Source organism: Myotis myotis, unplaced genomic scaffold (genome assembly GCF_014108235.1).
Source record: "Myotis myotis isolate mMyoMyo1 unplaced genomic scaffold, mMyoMyo1.p scaffold_m19_p_6, whole genome shotgun sequence".
Lineage (NCBI taxonomy): Eukaryota > Metazoa > Chordata > Mammalia > Chiroptera > Vespertilionidae > Myotis > Myotis myotis.
Window position 1 is genome coordinate 98098792 of NW_023416368.1, and position 21177 is coordinate 98119968.

At 46.8% G+C, this 21177-nt stretch overlaps 1 protein-coding gene across 2 annotated transcripts in view; it reads left to right on the forward strand.

Moving 5' to 3' along the window:
- The first annotated feature begins 4118 nt into the window (after positions 1-4118).
- The window catches only part of RUFY1 (RUN and FYVE domain containing 1), a 55723-nt gene continuing 38664 nt past the window's right edge, over positions 4119-21177 (forward strand). The window contains exons 1-5 of one of the 2 annotated variants that reach the window (XM_036313266.1): positions 4119-4396; positions 12161-12334; positions 13833-13950; positions 16441-16542; positions 18091-18214. In XM_036313266.1, coding sequence (XP_036169159.1) covers positions 4132-4396; positions 12161-12334; positions 13833-13950; positions 16441-16542; positions 18091-18214 — 783 coding nt within the window. In that variant the 5' untranslated portion in view covers positions 4119-4131. The remainder of the gene's footprint in view (positions 4397-12160; positions 12335-13832; positions 13951-16440; positions 16543-18090; positions 18215-21177) is intronic. The other variant, XM_036313267.1, reaches the window with a different exon arrangement.

Genomic DNA, 21177 nt, shown 5'->3' on the forward strand with positions numbered 1-21177 from the left:
ACAATCTCCCAAAACTGAATCAGGAAGAATCAGAAAACCTGAATAGGCCAATAACCACTGAGGCAATGGAAGCAGTAATGAAAAAACTCCCAGCAAACAAAAGCCCAGGTCCAGACGGCTTCACAGGGGAGTTTTACCAAACATTCAAAGAAGAAGTAACACCTGTACTCCTCAAACTATTTCAAAAATCAAGAAGGAACACTTCCAAACTCTTTATGAGGCCAGCATTATCCTACTTCCAAAACCAGATAAAGACACTACAAAGAAAGAGAAGGACAGGCCAAGATCCCTGATGAACATAGATGAAAATATTAGCAAATAGGATCCAGCAATATATTAAAAGATCATACACCATGACCACGTGGGATTTATCGAGGGATGCTAGGATGGTACAATATTCACAAATCAATAAACATGATACATCACATACACAAATTGAAAGACAAGAATCACATGATTATATCAATAGACACAGAAAAAGCATTTGACAAAATCTAAATGTGGTGAGAATCCACCAAAAGATTGGAAAGAAAGTCAAGAGTGGCAACGGGCTGAGGGTGGAATCACACGCGGGAGAGTGCAGCGAGCAGATGAAACCCGTAAGAAACAGGGCGCAAGCAGAGAGGAGAACAGAGCTGGGGACAACCACACAGGGAGATGGTATAAAAAAATGTTGGGGGTGGGCTCGGGAAAGGGGGCTTGGCCACATGTTTTTGGGGGAGGAATTTTTATTATAGAACATTTCAAGCATATGGGAAATTACAGAAAATAACATAAATATGTCAGAGTTTCTTCTAAATTTTACTGTTTGGACCTACAGTAAAACACACACATCCTCATTAGAATTGCATGTTTGTTGCCAGGAGAATTAAGATTATTATCAGCACACTCAATTACCTACCTTACCAGGAATACATATTTTATAATGCCCCATTTACAATTATGAAATAAAATTCACAGATAATAAACCTAACAAGTCTTAAAAAAAATTTTTAAAAAATAATCTGTCCTAACTGTAACATAAAAGAGAAATAAGTCTAGAATATGTATTGCAGTATGTAAATGAGTACTGCCACTAAAAGAAATACTGTATCCAGACATTTGCACCTTTATATAAAATCCCCATGATTGTGGCACCACAGGCACTGTCTTAACATCTCAAATACCAAAAGCAAGTGTTGTGGGTGATGAGATGTTCCGAAATGGTTAATCTCTCTCAGTTTCTGAACAAACCAGTTTAGTTGCATTCTGGGAAAATTCGGGCTCACAATACTCACAATTCTCCTTTTCCCAGGCACTCGTGGGGCTTACCCTTCCAACTCCCGTGAAGTTGGAGGTGGCGTGGGACTTGCTCTGGACAGTGGAATGTGTGTAAGTGAAGCCTGTCGCTTAAGTACCGGGGCAGGTAATGCTGCTGTGAAGCTCTGCTCCAAGCGAGGGACCCTCCAAAGCCCAGGGCCTCCAGTGAAGGGCGGTGAGAAGCCAACTTTGGTTATGCTACGCCCGGAGATTTGGGGCTGTTACTCGGTTCTCGCCCCTGCCCCCCAAAAAGAGTTTCTATTTTTATGCAAAATGGAATTAGATGCAGCTCTGGTCATTATAAACAAGCGTTTCACTTATGTGACTGTCCAGGGGCACTGGAGTCCTGATGGGTCCTGGACAAGACTCGGTACCATCCTGTCCATCCCAATCCTCAGCCACGTGACAGCTCCAACACTCCCACCATTTCCCACTCACTCCCCACCCCACTCCGAACACTGGCCTTCTGGAACCAGCCCAACCAGAACCAGCCAGATCTTGAAAACCAGTGAAGGGGCTAGTGTGCTAGGGGCAGGGGCCTGGCAGAGAAGAATTACTGAGTGGGCTGAGGGCAGGGACCATGGCAGAGAAAAATTGCTAATTGTCTCGCTAGAAAAGCAATGTGTTATGATTGAACCCAGCCAGGTGTGACCCTGCTCGTAAATTTTATGTGAGCTTTTTACCCTGCCAGCACCAGGAACGGCCAATGGACCGCTTTGCAGTTTGTTTTTTCTTTTTCTTTTTTTTTGAAATACTTGGTAGTGTTGCAGATAAAAAGCTTTGCTGTACCCTCGGTCAGGACTGCAGTGCAAGGCTCTCCCTATGAGAGGGACGTGCTGTAGTCAGCTGGCCAGCTTAATAAAGGCTCTTAAATTTAAATTCTGAGTCGGTGGTCTATCTCGCTGAGCTAACCCACAACACTAGTACCAGCTTGGCGTGTCAGCATTTTGAAAAACCCTAACTTAACTCTGGTGCCATGTCACATATAGAAATTTTTTGATATTTGCAACCATAGTAAAACAAAGACTTATATTTTTGATATTTATTTTATATATTTAAATGCCATTTAACAAAGAAAAATCAACCAAAAAAAATGAGTTCACGTGTCACCTCTGACACGCGTGTCATAGGTTCGCCATCACTGGTATAAGGGAATAAATGCTGAGAAAAAAATAAGTTACAATTTTAAAAGAAAAAATCAGTTTAAAAAGCCCAAATTTTTATGCAAAATCTCTTAATTTCTAAATATCTGCAACAATTTAAAATATTTGAGTTTAAGGCCCTGACTGGTAGCTCAGTTGGTTAGAGCCTGGCCAAGCACACCAGGGTTGTGGGATCGACCCCCAGACAGGGCACATGCAAGAATTGACCAATGAGTGCATATGGAGCTAGAACAACAAATCCCTTTTTCTCTCTCTAAAAAAATCAACCAATCGATCAATCAGTATTTTAAAGTTTAAGCACTCTGGCAGTCAGACCAAACAGTTCTGGTTTGATGAGGCCACACACAGCACTTTGCAAAAAAAGAAATGTCAAAAGCGAATGAAATTTGGGTTTCTATTTTGTCAACTTTTCTTCGTTTCCAAGTGACAAAATAGTCTAACTTCTTGCACGTGCAGAGCGCCCTGCCCAAGCCTCCTGGTGGGTGACGGTCATCACAATGGCGAACGCCCGCCGGCGCTCCTCCTGCAAAACCGTCTTTAATGAGGAGGTAGGTTCTGTTATTGCCCCACTTAGGTAATTAACAGCAGAACCGGAACCTCCAGATCCCGCCCACCAGTGTGCTCTTCCCCGCCAACCTGCTGTATTTAATTTTTTCTTAAATTCTGTTCCTTGCCTCTCCTCTCCGTGTCCTTTTGAAGCATGGTAGCAATCATCTCAGGTAGAAACTACAGTGTAACTCTAACCCTGCTGTTTGGCTTAACAATAGAGAAGTTATTTTGATTTTCTGAATTGTATAAATCATCCCATTCGATTGAATGCCTTATTGATTGTGATGTGAATAGCCCATTGGTTGTGATCTTACTGGTTTTAGAAAGCACATTCCTCTGTACCTGGGAACCAGGACAGCACAATTATCCCAGGACCTGAGGGTTCCAGGTAATGGTTCCCTGTCAGCTCAGTGGTCCCAAGACCAGGACGCACAATTACTCTAAATTGCCTGGATGGCTCCAGATAATAAGTTCCTGCCAACCCAGTGATCCCAGACCCCAAACTGTAATTAACATGCTCAATTCTGCTTCTGTAAAGGGCTTTTTGGGAACCAGGTTCCGCATTCCAAACCCTGGGATGTAACCAATGCCTGTGTGATCTTTGCCTATATAAGTCTGGTGTTGTGGCCATCTTATCACTATGCGATTTGGGAAATGGCCCCTCAACGGCCCGGATTTGCAATAAATGTGACTCTTTAACTCGACTTCTTGAGGCGTCCTTGTGTGACTCGCGGGGTACATTACAACACTTTCCCGCTTTCTGGGGCTTGTCCTGAGGCTGCTGCAGAAGGATGACCAAGTAGAGAAAGGAAAATAGGAGCTGAAAATAAAGGGGAACCAGCATCACAAAGAAAACCAAGTCCGGGGGCTGCGTTCCCGGCCCGGCGGGCCCCGAGGGGAGGAAGCCCGCGCACCCGGCCCCACGCAACCCCGCGGCGGGAAGGTGGGCGCCGCCTCGGTGATGACGGCCCCCAACCTGCCGGGAGGGGAGCAGGGAGCGAGCAAGACGCCGCCCAGGGAGAGCGGCGGCCAGGGCGCCAACCCTCACGCCCGCCCGCCCGCGGCGCCACCGCGCGCCACGTGACGCGCCCACATGACGCGCCCACGTGACGCGGCCAAGATGGCCGCCAGCAGGGGCGACGGCGGCCCGGCGGAGGGGGGGCCGGGGCCGGAGCCCGGAGAAGAGTTCGAGGTGGTGGACAGGAGCCAGCTGCCAGGCCCGGGGGACCTGCCGAGCTCGGCGAGGCGGCGGGCGGCGGCGGAGGGCTGGTCGGCGCCCATCCTGACCCTGGCGCGCCGGGCCACGGGCAACCTGTCGGCCAGCTTCGGGGGCGCGCTGCGCGCGGCCGAGGGGCCGGACGGCGCGGAGGGCGCGGCGCGCGCAGGTACGTCAGTGGTTGCGCTGCGGGTTCCGACGGGTGGGCCGTGGGTGGGGCGGGGCGGCCGGGCCTGGCTGGGCGCGGTCTCACGTCTGCCGTGTCCTGTTTTCTCTGCGCCGTGGCCGCGCCCGGATGAGCACGTGGGCTTGGGGGGCGGGTGTGGACGCCCCCGTGCGCCCCCCGTCCCCCCCGGTCCCGTGCGCCCCCCCCCGCCCCCGTGCGCCCCCCGTCCCCCCCGGTCCCCGTGCGCCCCCCCCCCGCCCCCGAGCGTCCCCCCGCCCCTCCCTCGTCGTGCGCTCCGCCCCTCGCCCCCGTGCGCTCACTCCCTCCCGCTCCCTGAAGTGTTAGTGCGCCTTGGACTTCCCGAGATTGTGTCCTACCCTCCGCAGCACGGACACCGGAATAGTGTGAGCATCTCAGTGGTTAAGAGAAACCGAGTAAAGTTTAAAATTGGACTTGAGATTCTGGCAACGAAGAGTAGTTCTGGAAGGTAATGAGAAAGCTGTTCGACCCGGATTCTGGTTCCCGCGAGCTTGCCAGCTTCGTGCAGCCCCTGGTGTTGGCGCACCCCACGCCCCGGCGGTCCTGAGAGCCAGGCCCGGGTCTGCCGGGGCCTCTGAGACGGTTCCTGGCGTGTAGTAAGCAAATAAAATTCGTCAGGGCCCAGCACACAGATGCATACAGGGCTGGGGAAAAGTAACTTACAGTTGTTCATACAGAAAATAATACAACGATTAATAAATAATACAAGAATAAACTAGTGTACTCACAACTGTAAACCTACTTTTGCCGCACACTGTATTTGAAAAGTACTTGTTTTCCATTTTTAGTAGGTGAATAATAGCCAACACTTATATTGTGCTTCCTAAGTGGCAGGCTTTATCTTAAATCTCTGCATACATTAATTTTATCTTCACAATACTACCTAATAGCAGGCCTGGCTTCCTGGTGTATAGCCAGTGCAGGCTGTGGTTAGCGTGGTCACCCAGGACTGCGCTCTGAGCAGTGCCCCATGCTTGAAATTCTCAGTAATTATATCTCTGAGTTTGTGTTTCTTAAGTGAAGTCCAGTGGAACAAGGGAGCACGTGGAGAAGCGGGGCCTGGAGGTGGGCTCCTGTGTGGTTCCACCTTCCACTGCCCCCTCGGGACAGGTCCTCAACCTCCCGGGCCACTAAGGACTGCCCTGGGGCTTGTCTCTACCCTCTCTGACGCCACTCCATGACCACTGCGGGGCTGGGATGGGGGTGAGGGGGCTCTGGGCTGGGGTGGGGGTGAGGGGGCTGGAGGTCACACCTTCTGCGGCTCAGGGCAGGGCAGTCAGGCTGGCAGCACCACAGCACACTAGGCAGGCATCTGGGCAGGGGCCTCACACCACCCCAGCCAGATACAGACTGTACCCCTGCAGGAAGTTGTGATGCCTTAGCCAGCCCTGGGCAAACTACAGCCGCGGGCCGGATCCAGCCCGTTTGAAATGAATAAAACTAAAAAAAAAAAAGACCGTATCCTTTTATGTAATGATGTTTACTTTGAATTTATATTAGTTCACACAAACACTCCATCAATGCTTTTGTTCCGGCCCTCCGGTCCAGTTTAAGAACCCATTGTGGCCCTCGAGTCAAAAAGTTTGCCCACCCCTGCTTTAGACCCTACGAAGGGGAGATTGACTTCCTCCTCTCTGCCCTGTAGCCAGCCCCACATAATAGGTACCATTATTCTCCCCATTTTTTAAAGAGACAAACTGAAAGAGAAGTAACTTGACCGGGTTGCTTAGACATGGCAGAGGCAGTACTGGAACCAAGACATCTGCCTCTCGAGACCATGCTCTCAGTCAGATACCTCAATGCCTCGAGGCTTCTAATTTTATAAGTAAATGAGTGGCCCAGTGCACGAATTCATGCACATTGAGAGGAAATTAATTAGAAGAAATATTTTAATATCGCTATTTGCCCTTTCTCTATGATACAAGTGTCAACCAAATTCACGATCAACAATGAGAGATGTGATTGGCGCCAACAAGAGCTTCATATGTATCACACATGCACGAGTCAACTTAGCCTTTTATAGATATAGAATAAACTTGCTTAATTAGACCTACTTTTTAAAAAATATATATTTTATTGATTTTTTAAAAATATATTTTTATTGATTTCAGAGAGGAAGGGAGAGGGAGAGAGAGATGGAAACATCAGTGATGAGAGAGAAACATCAATCAGCTACCTCCTGCACACCCCGTACTGGGGATGTGCCTGCAACCAAGGTGCATGCCCTTGACTGGAATCGAACCCTGGACTTTTCAGTCCACAGGCTGACGCTCTATCCACTGAGTGGAACCGGCTAGGGCTATTTTATTGATTTTTTTACAGAGAAGAAGGGAGAGGGATAGAGAGTTAGAAACATCGATATGAGAGAAACATCAATCAGCTGCCTCCTGCACACCCCCTACTGGGGATGTGCCCGCAACCAAGGTACATGCCCTTGACTGGAATCGAACCTGGGACCCTTCAGTCCACAGGCCGACGTTCTATCCACTGAACCAAACCGGTTAGGGCTAGACCTGCTTTCTGATGTAGCTAAACTTTTTCCAGCCCCGTGAAGCACTCCAACTTCTCTTTCGGGTAATTGACAGCAACACAGCAGTAAATATCAACACAAAGCTGATCATTATTGTAGATCACGCAGGGAGAACAATGGGAAAATTTTTAACTGCAGCAGTGTTTGTATTCTGTGCAGTGAGAAAACCTGAAGTCATTTTCAAGGTCCACCATTTCTTCTTTTCAGTCGGGTCAAGTTTCTAAGCTTTCTAAATCTCTGTTTTCTGGCTAATGAAAAGAAAATAGGATTCCATTGAGTCTCCTATCTACCTACTCCAGGACTCCTGTGAGGATCAAATGAGATGGGGCATGGGAAAACGCTTCACAGACATTTGGTTATAGTGTAAAGTGTTCCTGTGTTCCTGGGCTGCAGAAACTCCAAGGAGGCTAGTCGCTAGGAAGAGGAAGCAGGCATTGCTACGTGATGTCATTACCCAGAGCCCACAGCGACCATTTCCGGGCCGGGCTGGCCTGTGGGCTGCATTTTGCGCCATGGGGTCTTGGCAGCGTTGACTGCGATTTGGTGGGGTGTCACTCTGGGGTGGTGGCGGGCCTGTGTCCCACTTAGGGGAAGCCGAGTATTGGTTTGTGGTGCCGGCCAGTGTGTGTCATGGAAGCTCCTGCATTGAGCGTCTCCCCCCTGGTGGTCAGTGCGTGTCATAGTGAACGGTCGGACACTCAGTATATTAGCCGTAGTATATTAGCCTTTTATATATAGAGACTAGTGACCCGGTGCATGGATTCGTGCACATTGAAAGGAAATTAATTACAAGGTGGCCGGGAGGGCGGGACTGGGTGAGATGGGCTGGACATGCTCTGGAGCCAACCTCCCGCTGTCCCTCCTTGGCCGGCTGCACCTGGGCTGGAACTGTGGCTTGAAAGGCATCTGTGGAGTGAGCAGGAACCCTCTGGCACTTGGGGTCCCTCAGCCTGGCCTGTGGGGGTTGGGCTGAAACTGGCTCTCCGACATTCCCTGAGTGTTCCCAGAGTGCGAAAGGGCACTCTTCAAAGTTGCTGTGGTACAGGGTGTGGAATGCAAATATAAGTGTGCAGTAAACCAGATTTGGGGCCGATAGTGTCCCAGCAACAACATAACCCACGGCCGGAGGTGGAATCACGCGGTCCTGCGAGGAATCAGGTTCCCTCCTCTCTGGTTTCAGGGTGTGTCACCTGAGAACCACCGCTGCCAAGTCACTGCAGTTCAGCAGCTCCTGTGTTAAGTGTCTGCCCCCTGGTGGTCAATGCGTGTCATAACGACTGGTTGGACAGTTGGACACTTAGCATATTAGCCTTTTATATATATACTAGAGGCCCGGTGCACAAAAATTTGTGCACTCAGGGGGGTCCCTCAGCCAGGCCTGTGCCCTCTCGCAGAATGGGACCCCTCGGGGGATGTCCACCTGCTGGCTTAGGCCCGCTCCCTGTGGGGATCGGGCCTAAGCTGGCAGTCAGACATCCCTCTGGCAGCCCGGCAGCCCTCAGGGGATGTCCACTGGCCAGAGGGAACCAGGCCTAAGCTGCAGTCGGACATCCTTAGCGGGAGAGGCTCCCGCCATCACTGCTGTGCTGGCAGCCATCCGCCTGGCTTGTGGCTGAGCAGAGCTCCCCCTGTGGGAGCGCACTGACCACCAGGGGGCAGCTTCTGCATTGAGCGTCTGGCCCCTGGTGATCAGTGTGTGTCATAGCGACCAGTCATTCCCAGTCGTTCTGCTGTTAGGGTCAATTTGCATATTACCCTTTTATTATATGCCTGGTGCATGGGTGGGGGCTGGCTGGTTTGCCCTGAAGGGTGTCCCAGATCAGGGTGGGGGTCCCGCTGGGGTGCCTGGCCAGCCTGGGTGAGGGGCTGAGGACCGTTTTCAGGTTGGCCACACCCCCTTCAGGGAGGGGAGGTCCTGCTGGGGTGCCTGGCCAGCCTGGATGAGGGGCTGAGGGCTGTTTGCAGGCTGGTCAAGCCCCCCAGCAGGGACCCTCACCCCTTGAGGGTGTGGCCAGCCTGGATGAGGGGCTGATGGCTGTTTTCAGGCTGCCAAACCCCCTAGAGGTAGGGGTTCCTGCTGGGGTGCCTGGCCAGCCTGGGTTAGGGGCTGATGGCTGTTTGCAGGCTGGCCATGGCCCCCAGCCACCCAAGTTCCCAGTGGAGGCTGGCTGGAAGCAGGTTTCTGGGATTTATTTAGCTTCTATAATTGAAACTTTGTTGCCTTTAGTGGAGGCCACATCTCGGGCAACCAAGCCTCCTGCTCGCTTCAGCTCTGTGGCTGCTGGCCGCCATCTTGCTTGGGTTAATTTGCATATAGTTGCTCTAATTGGCTGGTGGGCATGGCTTGGGGCATGGCGAAGGTACAATTTGCATGTTTCTCTTACTCTCTACCAGATGTTACAACACACTGGCAGCCCTTTGCGCTGTTTGTGGCTGCTGGTTTGTATTTTTTTCTGTCTTGAAGGTATAAAAGCATTTTTAAAATGTTTTTTAGGCAATTAGCAGGTTTTACATAAAAATTCAGGACCCCAGTTTCTGAAACCTCTACTGACAGCATTCTTCCAGCAAGAGTGTCTGAAGCTCAGCCCCTCTCTGCCGTGCTCATTTAGGTCAAGGCCCGCCCCTCTGAAAGGGTCAAGGTTGAAATCCCTGATCAGACCACTTATTTGGCAATCCCATAAGTGTAGAATTTTGTGACATTCTGTATGTTGTGTTGAATTATTAATAATGAAGCTTAGAGATGTGAAAAGCATGGCCAAGGTCACAAACCTAGTAAAATTGAGAGATAGACCAGGTTGAAGATCCTCCCGCTTGAATTTTCTATAATTCTAAGTCGAGCATGAATGGGAATAGGTGACTCACCAACCAGGGGTGGATGAGTTGGCTGCAGTGCACTGCCCCATTCCCAGCAGCAGTGATGGGAGCCGCTGCCACCCCCAGCTCTGACCACCTAAAACACTAGTCTCCACGTTTTTGGCTCACATGACCTCCTAAAGCAGTGGTTCTCAACCTTCTGGCCCTTTAAATACAGTTCCTCATGTTGTGACCCAACCATAAAATTATTTTCGTTGCTACTTCATAACTGTAATGTTGCTACTGTTATGAATCGTAATGTAAATATCTGATATGCAGGATGGTCTTAGGCGACCCCTGTGAAAGGGTTGTTTGACCGCCAAAGGGGTCGCTACCCACAGGTTGAGAACCGCTGCCCTAAAGAAACTTCAACTTTTTAAAAATTACTTTAGAGAGAGAGAAACATTGATTTGTTGTTCCACTTATTTATTTATTGGTTGTTTCTTGTACATGCCCTGACCCAGGATTGAACCCACAACTTTGGTGTATCAGGATGATGCTGTAACCAACTGAGCTACCCAGTCAGGGCAAGAAACTCCAACTTTTAAAGTTGACATATAAAGTTCTTCATCATAATTTTAAAGTTTAGAATATATTTTCTGGCTCATTATAACTATTACCTTTTTGAAATAAAACTGTTACATCACTTTTAAGTGTGTCGAGTGATATGTAAATACCTTAATGATTTGATAAGCACTAGCATTCATCTTAAAAATAAACATGTTTTTTAATATTTAAAATTTTTACATTTTTCCCTTTTACCCCTTGAACTTGAATTCCCATTCCACTTCCATATGTTTTATAATTTTTTATTGGTCATCATATCATATATCTCAGCCAAAAATACATAAATAAAAAATTTAATAAACTTTTCTTGTGACTAAAGCTAAGTGTATAAAAAAAACCCCTTTCTTTTGGAATGTACCATTAAAAGTATTCGTGATGAATAAGTCGATAAAAGGAATTTAAATATAATTTTATAAGTAATCATACATATATTTTCCATGGAATTGCCTCTCTTTTAAAAAACATACATTTTTATTGATTTCAGAGAGGAAGGGAGAGATAGAAACATCAATGATAAGAGAGAATCATTGATTGGCTGCCTCCTGCACACCCCCTTACTGGGAATGGAGCCCACAACCCAAACATGTGCCCAGACTGGGAATTAAACCATGACCTCCTGGTTCATAGGTGAATGCTTAACAGCTGAGCCACACCAGGTAGGCAGGCGCAGTTGCCTCTGTTAAAATGAGCTAAATGATATTGATTTTTTCATGAGCATGTATCTGTGGATGAATATATATGATTTACTGATAAAATGTGATAGGACTCAGCATCAATTGTATTCCAAATTTTTTGTTTTTATGGATGTAATCCCCGAGAAACCTGGTTCATATAAATAAGAGTTATAGACAGTTTTGTTAGAGCAGTGTTGCTCAAGTCTTTGAACTCGTAAGTTATATGCTCCAAATCACATTGATATACTGTCAATAATTTTTTTTCAAAGCAAATCAAAATCATCTGACTTGCAAGAGAGGATACAACTTGTAAGTGTACCCCCCACCCCCTAGACCGGGTTTCCTTAACTAAGTGCAATAAAGCAGTGAGGGATTGAAAGCTCGTCCTGTTGTTGGTGACCTAATCATCACAGGCGGCTCCACCACCAGGCGGCGTGTGGGACTGTGTGGGGCTGTCTGCACCCAGGCCAGTGCGTGGAGAGGCTGGGGAGTGAACTGACACTCTTCTGTGGGATGGCAGAAGAAAAAGTGCCTGTGAAACAGGTCTGTTCATGGGCTTCCTTATTTTTAAACCTCAAAACAAAGCGACAAGGTTAATGGCATTGAAGTGGAAAGACAGCTGAGTTTCAGGGTTTTGTTAACAAAACTCATAACGGTCCACTCATTGTGGAAGAAAGGTGGGCAACACTTTGAATGTGAGTCTAGAACCGAGTGGCAGGCGCTTCCCAGGAGCAACTCGGATGGCCCCTCGCACCGAGGAGGGGGCTCCCGCGCCCGACCCGTGCGGGCTGTGCGGCTTCGCCCAATAGGCACGTCCGCGGGCGGAGCACGTTCCCAGCTTGGGGCGGGGCTTCCTGCGGTTTGCGCCTGTCGGGTGCGCGGAAAATAGGGCGCTGCGTGCGGAGAGGCCGCGCCTCTGCAGGCTGACCCCGGGCCAGGCGGTCCCGGTGCGGCTGTGACCTCCGGGGTCAGGTGACCGCGCACCGGTTATCCGCGCGTTTGCACCCCGCGCTGACCGCCTGCCGCCCACCCGGCTGGCCTGGCCATTGTTGCCCCGGAGCACACGCAGTCCACGGACAGAGCTGTCCCTGCTTCTGCCCCCAGCTTCCAAGTGCCAGATGATGGAGGAACGCGCCAACCTGATGCACATGATGAAGCTCAGCATCAAGGTCTTGCTGCAGTCCGCTCTGAGCCTGGGCCGCAGCCTGGATGCAGACCACGCCCCCTTGCAGCAGTTTTTCGTGGTGATGGAGCACTGCCTCAAACACGGGCTGAAAGGTGAGCCTGGGCGCCCGGTCACAGCATGTGCTCATCAGTGCGGAACACTGTTCTGGTGCCGGGATGACAGCAGTGTACAAGCACACCGCGTCCTGCCTGCAAGATGCGACTTCCCTGAGCAGTGCTGTCCGATAAAAAGTCATGCAAGCCAGATGGGCAATTTTAAAAATATATATATTTTTATTGATTTCAGAGAGGAAGGGAGAGGGAGAGAGAGCTAGAAACATCAATGATGAAAGGGAATCATTGATCGGCTGCTTCCTGCACGCCCGCCACTGGGGATGGGGCCTGTAACCCAGGCATATGCCTTTGACTGGAATTGAACCCCAGGACCCTTCAGTCTGCAGGCCGAACCAGCCAAACTGAGCCAAACCAGCTAGGGCCAATTTTTAATGTTCTAGTACACATTTTTTTAAATTAAAAGAAACAAGTAAAATTAGTTTTAATGATATATTTTATTGAAATGAATATATCCAAAATATCATCGTGATACATAATCAGTATTTAAAAGCCTTATTAATGAGATATTTTGCCTTCTTTTTTATACTTAGGCTTAAAAATCCGCTGTTTTACATTTATAGCATGCTTCAATTGCACTAGCATTTGAACAAGTGTTCAGTAGCACATGTGACTAGTGATAACCTTGGACAGCACAGTTCCAGACCAGGAGGTGGATGATAAACGCAGCAACAAACCAACATAATTATAAAATGCTACAAATTCAAGGAAGCAAAATGGGTTAAATGATAGAGAATCAAAGAGAAAACCTTTCAGCTGGGGTAAAAGGGGACAGTTTTTCTGGGGAGGTGAAACGTCAACTGAGACATACAGGATGGAGCAGTCAATCATGTAAAGATTAGGGGAAAGCAAAAATCAGAAACAAAAAACAGGTTAAGGGTCCTGCGTGGGACCACCCTTGGCTGGAGGAAGCGGTCAGGTAGCTATGGGTGCTGAGAGGAAAGGAGGACGGCTTGAACATGTAGGCCTTTACGGGTGAAGACCGGGGTTTGTTCTAAGAGGATGTGGAAGACTGTAGTAAGCCCGGGGAAAACATGACCTGACTTCCACTCATAAAAGACCCCAGCAATGTGGAGTGCGGATTGAAGGGTGACAGTATTAGGAGCAGGGAGGCTCATTAGGAGATTTTTGCAGCAGTTCAGGTGAGGCGGGTGGTGATATCCATTCAAAATTAAGTATTGATTTTGGCATCAGGTAGGAAGGAGAAAGGGGAAGGATTTCACAAGGGATCACGTTTTATCTCAAGGGCAGTAAACAACTTGGAGGAAGAGCACAGTAGGTGCATCAGGGAATCCCTGTTTCCAGAGAAGGGAGAGCTCATCTGCTACTTGGCCTCGCCCATCCCCAAGGCTAAATCTGAAGAATTAAGCAGAAGGATTAAATCTGGAGCATTTATTTGGCTTTTGGAAGAGAGACCACAGACCCCTGAAGACATTTTGCCACCTATTCTTATGACTAACACTTTTGTTTTCCCTTTTAGTTAAGAAGAGTTTTATTGGCCAAAATAAATCTTTCTTTGGTCCTTTGGAGCTGGTGGAGAAACTTTGTCCAGAGGCATCAGATATAGCCACTAGTGTCAGAAATCTACCAGAATTAAAGTGAGTAAGAAGTCATTACACTGATTTGATATTTAGAAAAACTTACCCATTTCTCAATTCCTTGATGATAAAACATTTTCTAATTTAAAACAAAGTGCATGAGCCACATTCAGGGACAGTGTCTGGCTGGCATGGCTCAGTGGTTGAGTGTCGACCCATAAACCAGGAGGTCATGGTTGGATTTCCAATCAGGGCACACACCCAGATTGCAGGCTCGATGCCCGGGTGGGGGGGGGAGGGTGGGGAGGGCATGCAGGAGGCAGCCAATCAATCGATGATTCTCATTCATCATTGATGTTTCTCTCTCTCCCTCTTCCTTCCTCTCTCTGAAATCAATTTTAAAAAAAGAAAAGGAAGAAAAATTTAAGTATTAAACTGTACATACTGTTCTGTAGGCTTTTTTCCATTTCATATTAGATTGTAGACCTCTTTCCACGTCAGATCCTCATCCACATCACTTTTGAAATGGGCATAGCTTTATGTTCTCTAGCTCATATGCTTAACGCCCCTTTGGGCTTCGTAGCTGTCTTCCAGTGCTCATTCTCCAAATAGTGCAGTGGTGACCATCCCCAATCATCCCCTTGTACATTCTGGTCACTTCCTGAGGCTGTGTTCCTAGATGTAGGATTTGGGTAGCCAGCCATCACCAAGCTGCCTGCTGGAAGCGTTGTGGCAGTTACACCCCCACTGAGCAGCCTGTGTTAGTGTCCATTTTCCTAACATTAAATCCCAACATTAAATCCCTCCCCCCACATTATTTTCTTTCCTTTTTACTCTGGTTCTTTTTTCCCCTCATCATTTACTTGTGGGGTGGTGGTGGTGGAGTTACGGGGTGTTCAGAGCCTTTTGTATTGATGAAGGGAGATGAGCCCTGAGATCCCTGGGGTGCACAGCCAGGCTGTGGCCCTAAGAGCGCCCTTGGGTGCAAACACTGATGACAGCAGTGCCTCTGTACTCCTGAGTCTGTCACAAATGCACTTACTCTGCTTAAAGAGAATCTCGTTTTCCTTAAACAGTGTGAGGTCTATAGCAGGGAGGCTTTTTTTCCTTCTTTAATGTTTAAAACAGGCCTTTCCAAGTTTGCATCTTTGAGATTGGTTGCACAACAATGTGAATGCACTTAGCATTACCAACCAATACACTTAAAAAGATATATTTTATTTTATATGTTTTCTACCACAATTATTTTTTAAAATATATTTTTATTGATTTCAGAGAGGAAGGGAGAGGGAGAGAGAGATAGAAACGTCAATGATGAGAGAGAATCATCAATTGGCTGCCTCACCCTAGCTAGTTTGAGACAACCAGCCTAACCTAGGGGCCCTCTATGCCCAGCCTAGGCGACCCCTAGCCTAGCCTGAGGACTGAAGGGTTTGGGTTCGATTCAAGGGCACATGCCCGGGTTGTGGGCTTGATCCCCAATGGGGAGCATGTAGGAGGCAGCTGGTCAATGATTCTCTCTCATCATTATTGTTTCTATCTCTCTCTCCCTCTCCCTTCCTCTCTGAAATCAATAAAAATATATTTTTTAAAAAATTGGCTGCCTCCTGCATGCCCCACATGGCGATTGAGCCTACAGCCCAGGCATGTGCACTGACCAGGAATCGAACCGTGACCTCCTAGCTCATAGGTCAACACTCAACCATTGAGCCATGCTGGCCAGGCCAGAAATTATTTTTTAATTGCATCTTTAAGCTAATGCCTCAGAAACCTTGTGAGACTTCAGCACTTTAACAAGCACTGACGATCTTGTGTATTAATCTTTGAAAGAATATTTATCTATTCTACAAAGCCAACCTAATATTTCCTGGTTCCTGTGAAATTTTATCAATATACACAAAGTTTTATCTGATTATATTTGTTTCAGGAATCAAATTTTGTGGCTTAAGATTTTTTTCCTCTTTTGTCAAAATAAAGAAACACACATGCCCATGATACAAAATTCAAACAGCACCCAGAGGTATATAGTGCCTTCCCTGACATTGTGCTCCCTTGACCCCCAAAGCAGCTATTCTTACAGAGTTTTCTGTATTCACAAGCAAGGAATGTGTGTATCTCTTGAGCTAACTTGTCTTTTTGTTTTGTTTTATTGTTATTATCCTATATAATAAAAGGCTAATATGCAAATCAACCAAACTGCAGAACAACCGGTTGCTATGATGCGCGCTGACCACAAGGGGGCAGACGCTGAACACAGGAGCTGCCCCTGGTGGTCAGTGTGCTCCCACAGGGGGAGCACTGCTCAGCCAGAAGCCGGGTTCACAGCTGGTGGTGGCAGGAGCATCTCCCGCCTCCATGGCAGCACGAGGAGCTGGCCTAAGCCATCAGTTGGACATCCCCCAAGGGCTCCCGGGCTGTGAGAGGGCACAGGCCGGGATGAGGGTCCCATTACCCCCGCCTTCCTACCCCCCTTCCCCCACAAGTGCACGAATTTCGTGCACCGGGCCTCTAGTTATGCCATAACAGTTTGATTCTCTGTTTGAATTCTAGGACAGCTGTGGGAAGAGGCAGAGCTTGGCTTTATCTTGCACTCATGCAAAAGAAACTGGCAGATTATCTGAAAGTGCTGATAGACAATAAACATCTCTTAAGGTAGTTCATCACCTATCTTTGCTTGTGTTGCTTAAATTAAAATAAGAGTCTATAATGTGTAGAGCTTTTATTCAAATTATTATTAATCATAAATATTCTCTGACTTAGTTTAAAAATAGTTCTGTTTTATTTTTTTGAGCACTGATATCTGAAAGTTGATATGAATGACTGAAGATTTATATTACTTTTCATTTTTAAAAGTCATTTTAAAGATAATTCTTCAAAAATACCTAAGATTAGGTAGTTGACAGTATATTCCATTAAATTTCAGCAAAATTGTATTTATTAGATTGGATAATAACAGGGAAAAATTACTTTAGAACTAAATGCTTTTTGTAATATCTTACCTATTTTAGGATTCCATATCCAATTTATAAAATTTTATCTCTTAGCATCAGTAAAGACTGACTGGCTATTTCTGAAATTTGACTGTTTCATATATTTTTATATATTTTTTATTGATTTCAGAGAGGAAGGGAGAGGGAGAGAGAGATAGAAACATCAATGATGAGTCAGAATCATTGATTGACTGCCTTCTACCCACTCCCTACTGGGGATCGAGCCTGCAACCCGGATATGTGCCCTTGACTGGAATCGAACCTGGGACCCTTCAGTCTGCAGGCCGATGCTCTATCCACTGAGCCAAACCAAGTAGGGCTGACTGTTTCATATTTGATATTTATAACTAAAAGCAAAAATAATCATTATGAAAAGAATTTTCTCTAGAATATGAGAATTCATAAGGGAAGAATCTCTCTAGAGTTAATTCTCTTATCTAATTGAGATAAAAATTATTTTACAGTATGGCCTGCTACTCCAAATTTTTCATTGTTTTCAAGTCATGGTTTATTGTTGAATATTCTTTACATGATAAATACTGATTTCAAGTATGTCATGTCCTTTGTACTCTGAGCACAGTTACGCTGAGTAACTTTGAGTTACAGATTTTGTCTAAAAAAACTGATTCTTAAGATAGTAAGTTCTCGTGCGCGCGCGCACGCACACACACACACACACACACACACACACACACACACACAATGGTAAATTAGCAGATCAATGATGACCAGAAGCAGTCAGAGACAGGGGCTGAAGTCCCACTGCAAATAGCTGTGGTGGCTGCTGTCAGGAAGTAGGAGCAGCCAGTGTTGCGCCATGGGACATGTGGGAGAGGGAAGAATTTTATTCTTGGGTGCGGGAGTTGTTCTCAGCAATATGGAAAGGAGCCTGTAGGGACAGGGGGCAGAGTGATGGGCAGGAATGTAGGAGCCGAGAGGAGATGAGAAGGGCTGGGGTCCAGGGTCCAAATGGCGGAGTTCACCATAGACCAGAGGCAGGAGGAGCCCTCTCTAAGCCATAAGGGAAGAGAGGCCAGAGGAGAAGCAGCGACTGGCAGCAAGAGAGGGAATGAAAGGTGGAAGGAACTTCACACAAGGGAGCTGCTGGCAGTCAGGCCATGAGCTGAGAGGTGGAAAGGCAGGTTGGGGTGGGGAGAAGGGGTGGTGAGGACGTTCCTGAATGGCTCCCCTGGCCACCAATCTCTTGCAGTGAGTTTTATGAGCCAGAGGCATTAATGATGGAGGAAGAGGGGATGGTGATCGTCGGTCTGCTGGTGGGACTCAATGTTCTTGATGCCAATCTCTGCTTGAAAGGAGAAGACTTGGATTCTCAGGTAAAGCGGGGATTTGGATCCTGACGGAATAACTTCTCTAGGCCAGGGATTGTATGTAGGATCTGCAGATGGTGCTGACCCTCAGACCGGCACAGGGGGTGTCTGACCGAAGGCTGTGCTGGGGTAGGCAGGGAAGCGCTGGGGAAGGTGAAGAGCGCTGGGCTGGGGCTCACAGAAAGCACCCATGTTTGTGAGCAGGACGAGCTCTCCAAGGCTGGAGCCCAGATGCCCACAAGGAGGTGAAGGTGAAGGCTGGGTTCAGATGCTGGGCCACCAGTGCCAGGCTAAAGGCTTTCACGTGGTCCTTTGAGTTTTGAGAAGCTCTTGGAGGTTTTTAGCCAGTGAAATGGTCAGGTCAGAGCTTGAGAACAACCAGTCTCACATCCAGGCCATGAGTTAGAAGTGGCCAAGAAGAGACACAGCGGAACATTGAGCGGACAAGCCTGCAAGTCCCAGAAGGTTGGATGAGGAGTGGGGAGAGAGAGTCAGGAGAGGTTTGGGAAGTCAGGTTAAGAAAATGGGGCACAAATGAAAGTAGTAAGTAAGGTACAGAGAGGCGGGGCAGCCGCTTCGGCTGGGAGCAGGTGACCAGGGCTGAGGACCGGACTCCTGGTGTCTGAGCGGGACAGGCACCCTGGCCCGGCCCGCCCTTGACCCTCTTCAGGGCAAGAAGGGCCTTCGCCCAGCACATGTTTGGACCTGAAGGCTTTACAGCTTCCCTAATCCCTCCACGCCCAGGTCAGCTTTTTTTTCCTCCATATTTTTGTTGTTTTTGCATATTGAACAAATTATTTTAAATGGAGAGGTATATTTTTACCCTAGCTGGTTTGGCTCAGTGGATAGAGCATTGGCCCACAGGCTGCAGGGTCCTGGGTTCGATTCCAGTGAAGATCTGGCCGTGGTCGGGTGGGTGCGGGAGACAGCCTGTCAGTGTGTACCTCTGACATCAGTGTGTCTCTCTCTGGGTCTCTCCCCCTCCCTCCCACTCCTCTAAAAATTAGTGGAAAAATACCCTCAGGTGAGGATTAACAAAAAAATACAATAAATAAATAAATACAGAGGTGTATTTTTTAAAAGAAACTAAATATCGCACATAATCCCATTACTCAGCGATACCTAATTCAGTGTTACATTTTGGTATATATTCTTCCAGTCCCCGAATAAGCAGGATGTGTGTATGTATGTGTGTGTGTATTTTATCAAAATATGGTTATTTAAAGCACACTACGGTAATTTTTTTAAAGAACATATCCCACATAGCCCCCAGTGTCACTGATGATGTAAGGCATTTTAAGTGGCTGCATAGTATTCCATTTTATGATGTACCATATTTATGTAAGCAATGCTTATTAACTTAGGTTGGTTCCATTTTTTAACAATATTATAAACAGCCTCATACCTCTTTGTACTCTTGTCCAATTATTTCCCTAGGATAAATTTGGGGATTGTTTGTCGAAGTATGCACATTTTGGTGTCACGATGAACACCAGCAAAACATTTTTTTAATAAGATTTTCATGTTTCTGGAAGAATTGAATCATGGGCATATATTGAACCAGTGCTACACATTTGGGAATCTATCCATCTATTTTCTTTTTCTTTTTTAAAATATATTTTTATTGATTTTTGAGAGGAAGGAGAGGGAGAGGGATGAGAATGAATCATGTATCAGCTGGCTCCTGCATGCCCCCTACTGGGGATGGGGCCCAAAACCCAAGCATGTGCCCTTGACGGGAATTGAACCCAGCCCGAGTCTGCAAGCCGATGCTCTGTGCACTGAGCCAAACCAGCTTGGTCTTTTTCAATCTGATAGACAAAGCAACTATTCTCAAGTTTACAGTTTTGAGAACTAGGGAGGTCAAGTATTTTTTCTTTTTCTTTTTTTATTGATTGATTTGAGGAGAGAGAGAGAGAGAGAGAGAGAGAGAGAGAGAGAGAGAGAGAGAGAGAGAGATTGATTTGTTGTTCCACTTATTGATGCGTTCATTGGTTGATTCTTGTGTGCGCCCTGACTGGGGACAGAATCCACGGCCTCAGCATCTTGGGGACGACACTCTCACTAACAGTTACCAGGCCAGGTCAAGTATTTTTTTCATGTTTTATTTGCCATTGATGGTTCAGCTTTTGACTACCTGTTTATTTTCTTTTCCCATTTCTCTGAGTTTTTCATCCTTTTTTTCCCCCCAATTTCTCAGAGCGGATTTTCTCTGTAGAAATTTTTGGGGGCAATCAATTTTAATGGACTTTTCCTTTATACTTTTTAAGGTATTGTGCTTAGAAAGTCCTTCCCCACCTAAAAATTATTTTTTAAATCAACTGCGTATTTTTTACATTTAAATAATCTCCTTGTCATTTGTTTTAACATAGTGTGCAGTATGAGTCTAGATTTCTTTACTAGTGGTAAACCAATTTTCTGAATATCATGTATATTATTTTTCTACTAATTTGAAATTCCATGAGGACCAGGATTCTTCACACTTTCAGGGTTTCTTTTTTCCTACAAATTTTGGACCAAAGTTTTCTATTTTTCGTCTGCCTCTTACGGTGGGACAGCAGCCCTCGAGTCTCAGCTGTCTCCTTTACCTTGTGCAGTCCTGCATTCACGGGTGCTAGGGGCTTCTCTCTGCATAGGCCAGACTTCATGCTGGCTGGCCCCGCCCTCTTCTCTGTGCCTGGAACCCTGAGCTTCCATGTCTGGGTGGAGACAAGGGTATAAACATTTATTTTATTTTATTTATTTTTTTAGGGTACAAATATTTATAATTTTTTAAATTTCTTTATTGATTAAGTTATTACATATATGTCCTTATCCCCACATTACCCTCAATTCCCCCCACTTATGCCCTCACCCCCCTGTTGTCTGTGTTAGGCCTATATGCATGCATATAAGTTTACACATTTTTATACGTTACAAGACATGAGGGGCAGCAAATGTAGTTTTTTATGGTGACGTGGATGTATATT